This window comes from Camelus bactrianus, chromosome 27, assembly GCF_048773025.1.
Source record: "Camelus bactrianus isolate YW-2024 breed Bactrian camel chromosome 27, ASM4877302v1, whole genome shotgun sequence".
NCBI lineage: Eukaryota > Metazoa > Chordata > Mammalia > Artiodactyla > Camelidae > Camelus > Camelus bactrianus.
In genome coordinates this window covers 27,265,670-27,279,388 of record NC_133565.1, presented here as the reverse complement: position 1 = coordinate 27,279,388, position 13,719 = coordinate 27,265,670, and the positions used below count along the sequence as shown (strand labels likewise).

At 42.2% G+C, this 13,719-nt stretch overlaps 2 protein-coding genes, 1 long non-coding RNA gene and 1 other non-coding gene across 6 annotated transcripts in view; 2 read left to right on the top strand and 2 right to left on the bottom strand.

Moving 5' to 3' along the window:
- FSD2 (fibronectin type III and SPRY domain containing 2) overlaps nt 1-2,773 on the top strand; it is a 36,060-nt gene extending 33,287 nt beyond the window's left edge. For all 3 annotated transcript variants that reach the window (XM_010955131.3, XM_045516759.2, XM_074354092.1), the window contains one exon: nt 1,829-2,773. In XM_010955131.3, the coding sequence (XP_010953433.2) occupies nt 1,829-2,081 (253 nt within the window). In that variant the 3' untranslated portion in view covers nt 2,082-2,773. The remainder of the gene's footprint in view (nt 1-1,828) is intronic.
- Nucleotides 1,707-7,679, bottom strand: LOC105069104 (uncharacterized). The gene is made up of 4 exons (XR_835296.3): nt 7,519-7,679; nt 6,575-6,723; nt 4,305-4,340; nt 1,707-3,039 (listed from the first exon to the last, which is right to left on the bottom strand). It is a non-coding gene; the product is annotated as an uncharacterized LOC105069104 (long non-coding RNA).
- LOC123616936 (small Cajal body-specific RNA 15) lies at nt 5,291-5,418 on the bottom strand. Its single transcript, XR_006725031.1, has one exon.
- A 172-nt stretch (nt 7,680-7,851) lies between the features above and the next one.
- The window catches only part of AP3B2 (adaptor related protein complex 3 subunit beta 2), a 51,042-nt gene continuing 45,174 nt past the window's right edge, over nt 7,852-13,719 (top strand). The window contains exon 1 of the mRNA XM_074354089.1: nt 7,852-8,447. The gene's annotated coding sequence lies outside the window, so the exon portion shown is untranslated. The remainder of the gene's footprint in view (nt 8,448-13,719) is intronic.

Below are 13,719 nucleotides of genomic sequence, written 5' to 3'. Positions count from 1 at the left end.
CTGGGTACTTTTCTCTGATAAAATAGCTAAAATTCATGGAGAGCATGTTATGTGCCAAGCACTGTTCTACCCTCTTACACATGCTATATCATTTACTTCTCACAGCTGTATCATCCCATTTTAAAAATAAGGAAGCTATGCCTTACAGCAGTTCAGTAATCCACCCCACACAGATTCAGAGCTTGGATTCAAACCCAGGCAGTCTGGCTCCAAAGACAGCATTCTTCACCACTAAGTGATTGGTTTTTATGCTCAACTTCAGTTTTAGTAAAGACACAGTGTGATTTGAAGCCCCAGTTCCACCTTTCTTAGTAGATGTGGGCGGAGGCTAGATGGTTACAGCTAACTCTGGTTTGCAGCTGCTGCTAAGCACCCTGTCCGCTAATGCAGTTCCATGAAGCAGGGGTAGTCCCACGAGGCCCAGACCAACAGACATTTCAGACTTAGAAGGCCATGGATTACAACCTCCCTTCATCTCAAAAATGGCAAAAAAATTTCACCACACCACTTTCCCTGCACCGCGTGTACTATGGGGCCTCCGACCCTCAACTTGCTGAATCCTCTTAATGTTTTATCCAATGTTCTGTGCCCATGAGCCTCCCTTGTGGTTAGCTGAATGTTGTCAGGCCCAAGCATAAGTGGGAAGACCAGCTTTCCCCCTGTAAGATATTTAGTCTGTAATGGACTCTGCTAAACCTCAGACCCAGTTTGGGGGATGCAAGAAATACTATGCACTGAGCCAAATGCTCTTTCTGGAGATTCTACCTGAAGTTAAAACTAAAAATCCAAGTCTCCTCTCCTAGAAAGGTTAAGAACAAGGGGCAGAGAAAAACTGGGGGAACATAAAGGAAGAGTAGGCGTCTGTGTGGAGTAGGAGGGGTGAGGCCAGAAGACAGAAGAGGGGTGGGAACATGAGATAGAGTGAAAAAGGAAGGGTGGAGAGCTGAACGCTAGAGCAGAAGTCTGCAGCCCCACCTTGGAAAGATGTCCAAGTGTCGGGGTGTGTCTGTGTGTGAACAGTGGAGGACTCGTGTTTTTTGGTTCAGTCTTAGACTCTGTTGGTGGTGGGAGGGTAAACAGGAAGGAAGGACTTGTTTAGCTCCTGGCAGCTCAGTTAAGAGAAGATAAGGTGGATTAGGGTGGAGACAGGCTGGCTTGCTCTGACACATTTGGGTCATATTCTCAGTGTTCATCCCAGCCGTGTGAACCAGCACGCTGGCAAACAGGGCCCTTCAAACGCCTGTAAGTAGCAGTTAGGAAACTCCTATGGCTGGCTTTGGTTTCAAGCGTTTTTCAAAGCACACAGAGGCAACCTCCCTTCCCAGTGAAAACCTCCCCAGCACGAGAGGGTGCTGGTGCTACCCAACACTGAGCGGTGACAGGCCCTGCAGTGCCCTGCTCAGCTGGTGAATTTAGGAAAGGGATGACTCAGAGTCCTTGTGCCAGGTTATACCAAAAGGCCATCTTATTACATGAAAGATCATGAGATGCCCTGTTTCAAATGCCTTTATTACAGGGGATTTATGTATCTGAACCTTGAAATCAAAATTTTTTAACATGTTATTTCTAGGGAAATTTTGATGCAATATGAGTTTATGATGCTGTATGTAAGTTTCTTAGGTTAAGTGGTTGTTCAGAAACAAACTTTTAAAATATAAGTTCCTTACGACACATTCTAGAAAAGAAATACTTTTAGAAATGGCCTGTTACTTTGATCGTCTTTTAATAAAAGAAAATAGTTGTAAGAGTACTTGAAAATTGAAATGTTCTGTAACTGGCCCATCTACACAATTTCTGAAGCTTTGTAATATCAACATTTAATCTTCAGGCATAAGTATGAATTTCTACACAACAAGACGACTCCAGATATAAGAATAACGGTTTCCCCGAGGAAGATTGGCATTCTATTAGACTATGAAAATTCAAAACTGTCATTTTTCAACGTGGACATTTCTCAGCATCTGTACACTTTCAGTTGTCAGCTTCGTCAATTTGTGCATCCCTGTTTTTCTCTGGAAAAGCCTGGGTGTCTCAAGATACACAACGGCATTTCAATGCCAAAGCATGTCACCTTCTATTAGACTGTTCTGATGCCCAGCTTCCCGACTCTCCTGTACCCAGCCACTCACACCTCAGCCGTCTGAACCTGGCATTCAAGCCCCACGCACGCAGTATCATTTATGGCTCCTGTTGTGACCTGGCAGGCTGGGGTGCTGGCACTCAGGTCACCTGACCTGGATCCTGAGAACTACCACCCATGTGATGCTGGGTCAGTCAGTTCCAGGCCCGGCTGTAAAATGAAGACTCAGACTGAACAAACTCAAAGGTCTTTCAGGCTATCAGATTGTACTGGTCTATTTGTGTATATGCAACATATCTGAGTCTCCAAGGCCTATGGCACGTGGGGAAGAAGGAGGGAGGAGATGTGTAAGTGTTAGTGGCTCCAGCCACCCCAGCACACTCGTGACATTTCACTAGTCAGCCAAGAACAGACCTGAGGAGGCCAGAGGCCACCCACCAGGCAGTCATGTGGCCTCTCCTGTTTTCTCAATAGTCATGGCACTCTAGTAAGGTTTTGCCCACTGAACACTCTTTCTACCCACCCGTTCTCTCCTTCACAGTACTTACTCCCTCTAATTTTGAAATGACCTTGACAAATTCCACGAAGGTAGGACAGTGTCTGTCTTGTTCATCACTCAGTCCCCAAGGGCTAACACGTGCCCCAAGGGCACACTAAGTGTTTGTTGAATAAACGCACATCTTCCTCATCCCACCACTGCTCTTCGGCCTCTCACTGCTCTCTGTGTGAGGGGTGGCAGGGCTCTTTCAAACTATAGCAAAAGACCTATGGCCAGGAGATGGAAAAACTTGGAGGGGAGGAGTACAAAGGAACAGGAGGGCATCTGTGGCTTGATGGCAAGATTAGGAAAAATGCAACACGACCTATGACTGCGTGCTTCCTGGTGTCACCCAGCAGCCCACACGCAAAGAATAATAAGGTGCTTCCACTGTGTGCATGCTTGGTCGGGGGGGACAGATCTGGGGAAAAAAAGAAAACATTAGTTGCAACTGATTCTAGGAACTGTCCTGTAATGTAAAGAGAACCAGACTGGAAATCAGAATACCTGGGATCAATTGTTATTTTGCCTTATGACCCCAGAATTTATCTCCCTGTGCTCTGTCTCCCTTTAAACAAAGAGAAAAATAATAATCGTCTTATTGGATGGGAGATTTAATGACAAGCATGAGAATGCATAACAGTATATGACATGTAACAAATGCACAACAATCTTTTACGAGAAAACATTAGTCCACCAAGTGCAAAGCCCTGGTAGGAGAGGTGGGTCTCTAGCCAGTGGCTTTGGGGCCTCCTGCCTCACTGCTTTCATGCCATTTTGTGACCTGGATGCCCAGCCCCCTTAGCTGCATTTCTGGTTCTCCAGTTTGTTTCCAGCTGCCACTTAAAGCTCTGCACACACAGCACTTCAAGCTTATGAATCAAGATGCAGAGTAAATGACTCCATTTGTGAAGCAATTCTCAGAGACTATTTAGTATCATGCCCCTTGGATGCTTCTCCAAACAGATACACCCCTGATCTCATCACTTAAGGTTTCGTGTTAACTGAACAATCTTTCACTTTATACACTCAGAAGTCTGACACAGGAACTCCTCTTATCTCCTATCTCAAAACTCTGCCTGTTGGTTTAAATGGAAATTCAGATTCTTGAACTCATGACTCAACTTGACAATCTTAAAGCTCGTTAGACATCCTTGCCCAGCCAACCCCGATTACTACCCGAAAATAAGGTACAACCAACGTAAGCACAGAGGTGGTTCCAGTCACAAACAACTAAAATACACACATATATCTTAAAAAATGTTCTTAGCTACTGAAAAAAGATACTACCAAGGAGAAAGTAGCACATTACAGACAAGGCAAATTTGAATTTAGGGATCTAATAGGCTTTACTTCACACGTAATATAAATGTGGATAAAATGGATAAAAACTAGGTATCTATAAGGTTTCAATAAAATTTTACTCGATCAAGAAAAAATGGTCTAGAATGAGCTTCAACATTTAAAACCCACTTAATTTAAACAAGGCAGATGACCAACTTTAACCATCACAATTATTCAGCATAAAGAAGCTTTGTTTAAACATGTTTCTCATCTTTTACAAGGAAAAATAAGTCTAGAACAGAACCAAAACAAAACTTTTGTTTTTTTTGTAAAATAGTCTAATTCCTTAAAGCACCAAGAACAATCTGTTGAAACTAAATTTCAACAAGGGGCAGGATTTACCTCAAGGCCATGTTCACCTGCAACCTGTTGATAAATCTGTTAAAAAAAAAATAGAAAGAAAAAGATTAAAAAAAAAATCAGACCACTGTAGCCATAGTCCCTCATACTGATCAGTTAAAACAAAAGTTATCAAAATCTGTTCTTTTCTCAGCTTTACCTGTGTCACTTTAGAATTCCTGAGCAAGCTATTAACACAAGCTTTGGCTTCCCCACCTTAACAAAAGGGGAAAGAGAAGATGTAAAACAACCACAGAATCCTGGTGTAAACTAACACAGGTTTAGTGATTCCAAATGGTCCGAATTTAAGGCACCCTTATCAGATGAGATTAGAAAGTTGGTTAAAAACTTGGGATATAATGGGGGGAATGTACAGCTCAGCGGTAGAGTATGTGCCTAGCATGCATGAGGTCCTGGGTACCGCTATTAAAGTAAATAAAGAAATAGACCTAATTACCTCCCCCCTCAACCCCACAAAACAAAAAACAAAAAACAAACTTGGGATATGAAGTGACACTGGTTTCTGATAAAATTTAGTTTGCTTTTATTTGGAAAACTGTTTAATAACTGACTTCCTGCTGGTTCAAACAACAATATGCAATCACTTGGACACATCCAATCAAATATTTCTGAAGCATGTACTTGGTCATCAGTTTGCCCTTCTCACCCTCCAAAATTTGTTAAAATCATAATCTTACATGGCTCCCACACTGGCAGCCATCCCCAGCACAATTCACCATGATGTGGCATTCTGTAAATAAGAATATGTTGGTCCCTAGCCAAGGTTTAGCTACCAGAAAACTTCTTGGACCCTAAGAAGACTGCACTACAGGAAATGACCTCTCCTCCACTTTCCTAACCAGCTTCTCCAATTTCTAGTCACATTTTTATCAATTAGTAGAATAAGATTCTCACGAGTTCACTATGTCTTTCTCTACCCTTACTCATCCATAAAGTTACTACTCCTATGACAATGGAAAGGGTGTAATTGCTGTTGGTAGATAAGTAGGTCTTGAATTTATTTTGCAAACAAGACCTGTTCTATCTACCTTTTCATTTAGGAGGCTAAAAGCAGAGTCAGCTTGACTTCAAGGACTCTATTTTCTTAAGTCTCCAGAGGAACATGACCAAGTCCAGCTTTTAAAGCACTGTCCTCTAGCATGCCAAGATATTAAGGGAATGATCATTTATTACTTTTATAACTTCGAGCTTTAAGAGATTTGAACTCTTACATATGCTTGCTTCACTGCAACCAATGGTTAATGAATCTAAATGCAAGATAAAAGTTTGTGACTTGGAAGGAAGACTCTAGCCATGCAGAATCTTTTCTGTCAGTTAGAATGTCTCCTGGAAGGAACATAACAATGAGCTGGGGCACAACAATGCCCCAAGTTTGCAAAATACCCCAAGCATTTGAACAGGTACTAGTTCATGTCTCACTACTGTACAGCATGTTTTCTGCTATCCTGCAATCCCAGAAAAAAAATTAAGCCCAACTCACTAACTGATGGCTTTTTCTTCCTTTTGTCACATTTGAAAGAATCGGTTTTTCTACTCTATTTCCACCTCACTCAGATCCTGGTGGAATTAAACTATCATTTATTTGAATTATGCAAATTCAACTGAACAGCTTGCAGCTGATTAAAACGTGCAGTCACTCAGACATAGGTAATATAAATGTTTTTGTGGTATGAACTTGGGTTCTAATCTTGCTGTCTCTCCCGTGCTCATTCCTAAGCCTAAATGTGGGTCTCTTCATTGAAAGCAGCTTAAGAAATGTCCTTCTATTCAAATAGACTGAATTGAGACAAGAATTTAATCCACTCACTGGGAAAGCATCCAACCAGCAAAATTGAGTTTTCCCAGCTGTGCATTTTAACAAAGCAGGAAATGAGTTTTTAACAGATGAATTTACTGAGTATATACATTACTTTTTGGGAAAGCCATCGTATTATTATGCCACTCAAAAAGATTTCTCCCTTCTGACTTCCTTTCATATCCCAAATACCTATCCAATTATGGGGGGGGGGGCAGTGAAAGACAAGGAAAACAAGAGAAGCATTATCCAAAAATGAGGATAGAGCTCGGGAAAAGACACCTGATAGTGTCCTTTGTACAAATTATAGTTCATAAACCAGCCAGATTCCTGGGCACCAGGAATGGACCTCCCCTTCCTGTCCACCTAAGTAATGCCTATATAGCTAAAAGCTACTTCTTAGAAGCATTCCCTAATTCCTTCCTCTCCCAGGCTGAGTGAAGTGCCACACACTCACCTCCTTTAGAATATTTAAGTGGCTGCCACCATTGACCTGTGTCTACTCCACCTGACTAAGCAAATCAAAGGCAGGAATTGTGCCTTCATAATCTCTGAAAGATCAGAACATGGAAACAACAGTGTTCTGCTTTGAAAGAACTCATACACCTGAAAAGAAAAAAAAGAGTCATCAAATTATCTTCCAAATTAAAGGAAAAGTCTCTATTAGAAAGCAGCTTTCAAATTTGTGTGTTTCTGCAGGAGCAAAGGAAGTTAAAAACAGACAAGTGATTTTCAACCTTCTGTCCCAATGCACCTGAGGGATCTAACACATAATCCCATTAGTAATAGTTTTCCTTGGTGACTTCTAATCTGGGAAGGATGAGAGGGGGCTTAGAAGAATCTAGGGGGTAGGTAAGATGTATGTGGTTTAGAAAGCTCCACCTCCATCACTTCAAGAGACTTTGACACATTTAATATTATAGTATTGACTATTCTTAAAAGAGCCCAAAGATCTACAGCATGTATATTTGAAATGCTCTGAAATATAAATTCGGTTCATATGCTCTGGAAGTTACCCCCTTGGCCCTGAATTTGACAGACAATCTGACATTACAGGTTGTTTCCTAGACCTCAGGCTTGCCCACTTTCCTACAAGAGATTTCCATCTAATAATATAAGAAAGATGATAAAGATAATGCACAGTGCTTTTAAACAGTACAAGCACTAGTACAAGTACTAGTCTGTATAGACCTTCACGTTACATACCTTTCACCTAGTGAATTTTTTTCTTAAACTTTATTCCGAGTGTAGATTTCTCCCTGCCACCTCTATCCCCACGACAGCTCTGTGAGATACCAGCCTCGTTTTTCAGAAGAGGTCGAGGAAGCTAAGCACAATGAACTAGGAACAAGACCTAGGTCGCTGGTGGCGCTGACCCGGACAGATACACCGACCCCTCACCTCTACTCCGGTTCCCCGCCACATCCACTGAAGCCCGACACTCCAGCCAGCTGCCTACAAGGACGCTGCAGTCACCTGCCCGGCACGGTGGCCAGAGATCGGCCTTACTCTACGCAACAAAAGCAGCGAGACCTCCGGTGTCCGTTCTCGGCCGCAACTCCTTCCTCCTTCCGGCGGAAAAGAGCTCTTTCTGGTTTCCGGGGCGTCGAGGGGAAGTCCCGCCCCACGTAACAGCGTGAGGTCCTGGGCCGCGACGAGGCGCCGCTCGTATGCACGATTAGGGTTAGGCGGCCGACCGTTCCGTGGAGGGATGCCAACTGCCCGGTGGGGTCGGCCGAAGGAACACCTGGACTGGGGGTTGTCGTTTCTGGGTCCACGACCGCGGTCAGAGGCCCCGGAGCCGTTCAGCGGGTCTTGGGAGGGCGGCTTGGAGACTCCATCTCCTCAGACAACAACCCCCTTCTCCCACGGATGTCCTCTGGGAAATTAAGGCTCCCTACCGCCAGCTGCCCTTGTTTTTTGCTTTGCTCCACCTGCCCCGTTCTGTACTTAGTTTCTTACTGTCTGTCGTTTACCTGTGTAGTCCCATATCTTGCCGTAATAATAGTTACCGTTTGCTGAGCATTGGCGGTACGTCTCACAGTAGTAGCTCATAAGCGGCTGACTGCTAGGACTGTTGGAAGCTCAGTACTTCCCTTACCATGGTTGCGATTGAGCCCCTACGTAGTCTTGAGCTAGACTGTGGATGTGGCACTTTCGGGCCTGGGAAGATAGAATTAAAATTACTGTTTCTTAGTGTCCTAGGGCTGTCATAACGAAGTAACAAATTGCATGGCTTGAAACAACGGATATTTAATCCCTCACAGTTCTGGAGGCTGGACGTCCGAAATAAAGGAGTCAGCAGGATCATGCTTCCTCTGAAACTCTAGGTAAAACCCCTTATTGCCTCTTCCTAGTTTCTGTGGTGCCCAGCGATCCTTGGCCTTTTTTGGCTTGTAGCTGCACCACGCCAGCCTCTTAACTCTGTTCTCATAGGGTGTTCTGTCTGTATCTCTTCTGTTGGAAGAATCCCAGTCATCTTAAAGGGCCCACCCTACTCCATTATGACCTGATCTTAACTACTTACATCTGCAGTGACACTATTTACAGATGAAACACATTCTAATGTCGGGGAAGGACATGAGTGTGTGTGTGTGTGTGTGTGTGTGTGTGTGTGAAACCCTCCAACGGGATAGCTATCAAAGAGCTTGAGAAGTAGGCAAGCCAAACACCACTGACAATAGTTTACCTTTTTTTAAAAAAAATCTTTTTTTGTTTTGGGGGGGAATAGTTTACACACACACACACTTTTTTTTTTTTCTAAATAGAGGTACTAGAGATTGAACCCAGGACCTCATGTATGCTAAGGAGGCCCTCTACCACTGAGCTATACCCTCCCCCCCAAATATTGACCATGAATGGCTGTACTACAAGTGAATTCAAACATAGTTCAGTAGGATCTCAGAAGTTTTCATGGACATTTGGGTTATACCCCTGATAGGTGGGTAGGATTTAGATGTGCCATCATAGACAGCATGCTAGACAGACATCACACATCGGGAAGCACAGGTTGACATGTAAAATAAGTTAGGTTAAAGCAGGAGGGATCTTGAATGTAGGCTGAAGAGTTTGGTGTCTGCTCTTTATATAAAATGAGTAGACTGAAGTGTTTCACAGTGGGGTTGTGCTTTGAAGATTAATTAGAAACTTGAGCCAAACTTACTTTGTGTTACTTATTCCAGTTTTCTTAAGAAAAGTCTTAAATCCTAACCTCTGAGCATATCCTGTGTTTTTTCATCCTGGGGTGTCTGCTCATGCTGTCTGTCCCTTAAACCTGGAATGCTGCTTTCAAGCTGCATAATTTTTACTTGTTGAATTTTTTTCTTGGAAAACTGTGCTATGATATGAGTTGGGGGAGGAGAGTTGTTTAAATTATTTTATACTATTAGCATTCCCCTAATAGCAAAACCTGACCAAAAAAATAGCACAAGGGAAAAAAACAAAACAAAACGAAGATCAGGCTCATTTGGTAAGCTTGATGCTCTAAACACCCAGCTAGCTCCTTTTAGATACATCTCTAAAAGGAAAAGGAGACATCAAGAAAAGTCTCAAGTGGAACAGCCAAATGAAACAAGCGGAATTGCTAACCAGTCAGCACTTCCCTGTGACTCCAACAGCTGCACATGAGTGCCCTCCAGTGCCAGGGAAGTGAGCAGAACTGCAGGAGCATAGGTGCTGCTGATGAAGTGACCTGGTATCTTTTTCTTCCTCTTCTTGATTGGCTGTTGCCTGCTATTAACTCCCATAGTAACTAGTCAGCCCCTTGCATTCCATTCCTTTCCAACTGTCCATATAGATGGACACACCTAGACTCACAGATGCTATGACCCCTGAAGATAAAAATCTGGCTTTTTTTTTTTAACTCCATACCCTCCATATCACCTAGCTTTGAAAAAGCCATCACCCAGGCATTGTTTCCACATTTGAAGGGACAGAGTGTTGTATGAGGAAAACTTGTTGAAAGTTCTGAAAAACAAAAAGGAAGGCTTACATGAAGGAAAGGCGCATCAAGACCTTGAACATGAGGATTCAGTACTATAAAGATGTGATTTCTCTTGAAGATAATGCAATATTTTTTTTCTAGCAACTACTCTCTGATTTTCCCGGAGAACATTTCACACTTCCTCTCTTTCTCCAGAACTCTCCCCGCCTTCTCAATTTCTTATTGATAAAATAGAAGCAATCAGGAGATAATCCCACACTCTCAGTCCTCCCCCTGCCCCCATCTGCCCACCTTCCTGAATCTGTCCCACATAATTTCCCTCCCATTAGCATGGGTCAGTCTGGGCTCTTATTTACACCCAGTCCCTCCATCTGTGAACTAGACTCCATCTCCTCTCAACCACTCAAGGACTATGATCCTGCCATTCTTCGTCTCTTTTCTGAATTGCCAATTTTTCCCTCTACTGGATGATTCCCTTTAGTTTACAGATAGATTTTAATAACTGCTGTCATTTACAAAAATATCCCTCCCTAATATTCTATTGCAGCCCCTACTCCATTTCTCTGCTTTCATTTACAGCAATACGCCTTGAAATTATAGATTCATTGTCTTTATTTTCTCATCTTCTACTGTCTTTAACCCACTCCAATCTGACTTTCATCCCCACCACAGCAAACCATTCTTGTTATGTCTCCTAGAATCCCTTGATGTTGAAAAACTGCCACAGACAGTCCATGGGCCTCATCCTATTCCTTCCCCGAACAGCATTTCAATCAGCTCATCTCTCCCTACTTGATATTCTCTTCATTTGTTTCCAGGACAGCACACTCTCCTGGTTTTTCTCCTACCTTGCTGGCTGCCCTTTCTCAGTTTTCTTTGCTGTCTTCTCCTTTTCCTCCCAAGCTCTTATGTTAGAAAACTCCAGGATATGACCCTCTTTCCTGTCTACACTGATGTTCTAGTTGGTTTCCTCTAGTACAGTGACTTTAATCATCTCTATTTTGATGCGCTACAAATTGTCTCTTTAGTCTTGACAGTTCCTCTGAACTCTACACTTACACTTCCAAACATTAACTTCATATCTCCAATTTGATGTATAATATGTATCTCAAACTTAACATGTCTAAAACTAAGCTCTTGACTTCTGCCACCCTCAAACCTGTTCTTCCCATAGTATTCCTCATCTTATTAGGGTACCAGCAGTCACCCAGTCGCTGAGATCAGAAATCTTGGAGTCATCTTTGATGCCTCTTTTTCAAAAATATTCTTTATCCAACCTATTAGCAAATGAGTTCTACCTTTAAAATATATACTGTATCTGATCACTTTTTTCCCCCAGTACAATTACTAACACGGTCCTAGCCATCAGCATCTTTGCCTGGATTGCTGGCTGAGCATCCTTACTGGACTCCTTCCCTTGTCCCTCTATTCCACACAGAAGCCAGAGTAATCCTCTTAAATCACCAGTCACTCTCCCATGACAAAGTGCTCAATGACTTTTCATCATACTTTGAAAGAAAATCCTAAATCCCGACCATGGTCTTGTGGGGCCCTATGAGATCTCTGCCCCAGATGGCCTTTCTAGTCCATCTCCTACCACTATGCCTCTTGCTGTCAACACTTGAGCCAGTCTCTGGCTTTCTTATTCCTCAAACATGTCAACTGTGTTCTTACCTCACAGCCTTTGTATTTGCTACTCTCTCTGGAACCATCATCCCCTAAAATATATGCCTGACTTGACCCCTCACTTCATTCTGGGATAGGGTTACCAGATACAATACAGGATGCTCAGTTACATTTGAACTTCAAATAAATAATGCATAGTTGTTTAGTATGTACATCTCAAATATTTGCCATTTATCTGAAATTCAAATTTAACCGGGTGTCCTGTATTTTTATTTGCTAAATCTGCCAATCCTTTTCTGAAGTTTTTATTGTTTTAGTTCACGGAAGGGGCTGCCCTTTCCTGGCTCTTGCCTCAGTTTCAGCTTTCCTGCTGGCACAAGCCTGTGCCTCAGGTATTAAAATCCAGTCCCTACAGCAGGTATTTGGTTGCGTTACTTTGTGGATCATGGGGCTTCAAGTCCCATTGTTGCAGGCTTTTTATTTAGGACACCTGAATATTCTCTCTCTCTCTCTCAATATATATGTATAAAATAGAGGCGAATATATATATATATATATGTAACTGAGCAGGGTTCTATGGGGCCTTCCCAGGACAGACCCCCACCCCCACCCTGCAGTATACACCACCTGCCTTTTTTTTGTAGAAAAACGTTAGCCTCCTATGCCTTTCCCAAGTTCCAAAGAATAAATTTAATCAGAGAAATTAGACCAGTGAGAAAATGTAGAAGCAAAGGAAAACAGTCAAGAAAGACAAAATAATAATAGTCTAGTCATTAAACAAAGTCTAGGACTTTTGGATTTTCCCTCAAGGGCTATAGAAAATATTCTGAGCCAAACCCTTCAAGCTGTTTTGCAGATACTGAAACCCCCACAAGATGGAAGAAATTAACTGTATGCTGTCCACAAGTATGTTGACCCCAGATGGGTTGGAACCAAAAGGTTGATGTTGACTCCCAATTACCTCACCGCCAACCAGCCAGTCAGAAGAATGTCCATGAGCTGATCCTTTACCACAGTCCAGTGTAGTAGATTGGCTTTACTGCATGCAGATAAGGGGACCCAAGTTTGGTTTGGTTATATATATATTAGAAGCAATCAGGATATATTTATAGAGAGAGAATCTGCTATATATATTATATGTATATACTTTTAAAATAAATTTAAAACCTGTTGCTTTCAGGCTCAACTATGAGTTTAGGTTTCTCTTAAAGTATTACAGGTAACATTTTAGTATGTTTGAAAAGGGAGACTTCATTTCCACGCGAATTCATCCTGCTGTCTTGTCCCATAGTTGACAATTTATTGATAATAAATTTCCTCACAGCCACTTGTTCCCTATTTCTATGTCTAAAGTACGTCCTTCAAAGTTCATTGAACTTTGATGTGTGTCTTCTACCTCTCTCTTCTGCATAACCTTGCTAAGATTACATCTACTGGGGGGAGGGTATAGCTCAGTTGTAGAGTGCATGCCTAGCATGCACAAGGTCCTAGGTTTAATCCCCAGTACCTCCATTAAACAAACAAACAAACCTAATTACCTCCACCCTGGAAAACAAAAACAAACAAAACCCCAAAAAATTTGTTTAAAAAAGATTACATCTACTGATTCATGACACCAAGGTTTAAATGTACAGCCAGCCCCTCACATCATGTTTATGATTTGTTTACCTTGATAAAAACTGTTTCGCTTATAGCTGGAATTTTATTCTAAGAAATCACAAGGCCCTTTGCATGGCATCATGGGTTTGACTTTCCACTGGTAAAGAGTATGTTCCTTAAATATTTCAAGTGTCCCGGGAAGGGACTTTGTAGTGATGAAATAAAATCTCTGTTTTATGGCAAGATGAGAAAAATTTAAACATAAAATTTTTCTTTGCCTATTTGGGCATCCTCCCTCCCCTTTAGTGTGTGTTGTGCACCCGCATTAACCAGACTTCCTTAGACAAGAACCTATTTAAGATTGAGGTGATAGTGGCTATGTGCTCTCTGTACCTGAGTGAGACGTCATTTGGCTAAGATGATGGGACATGAAT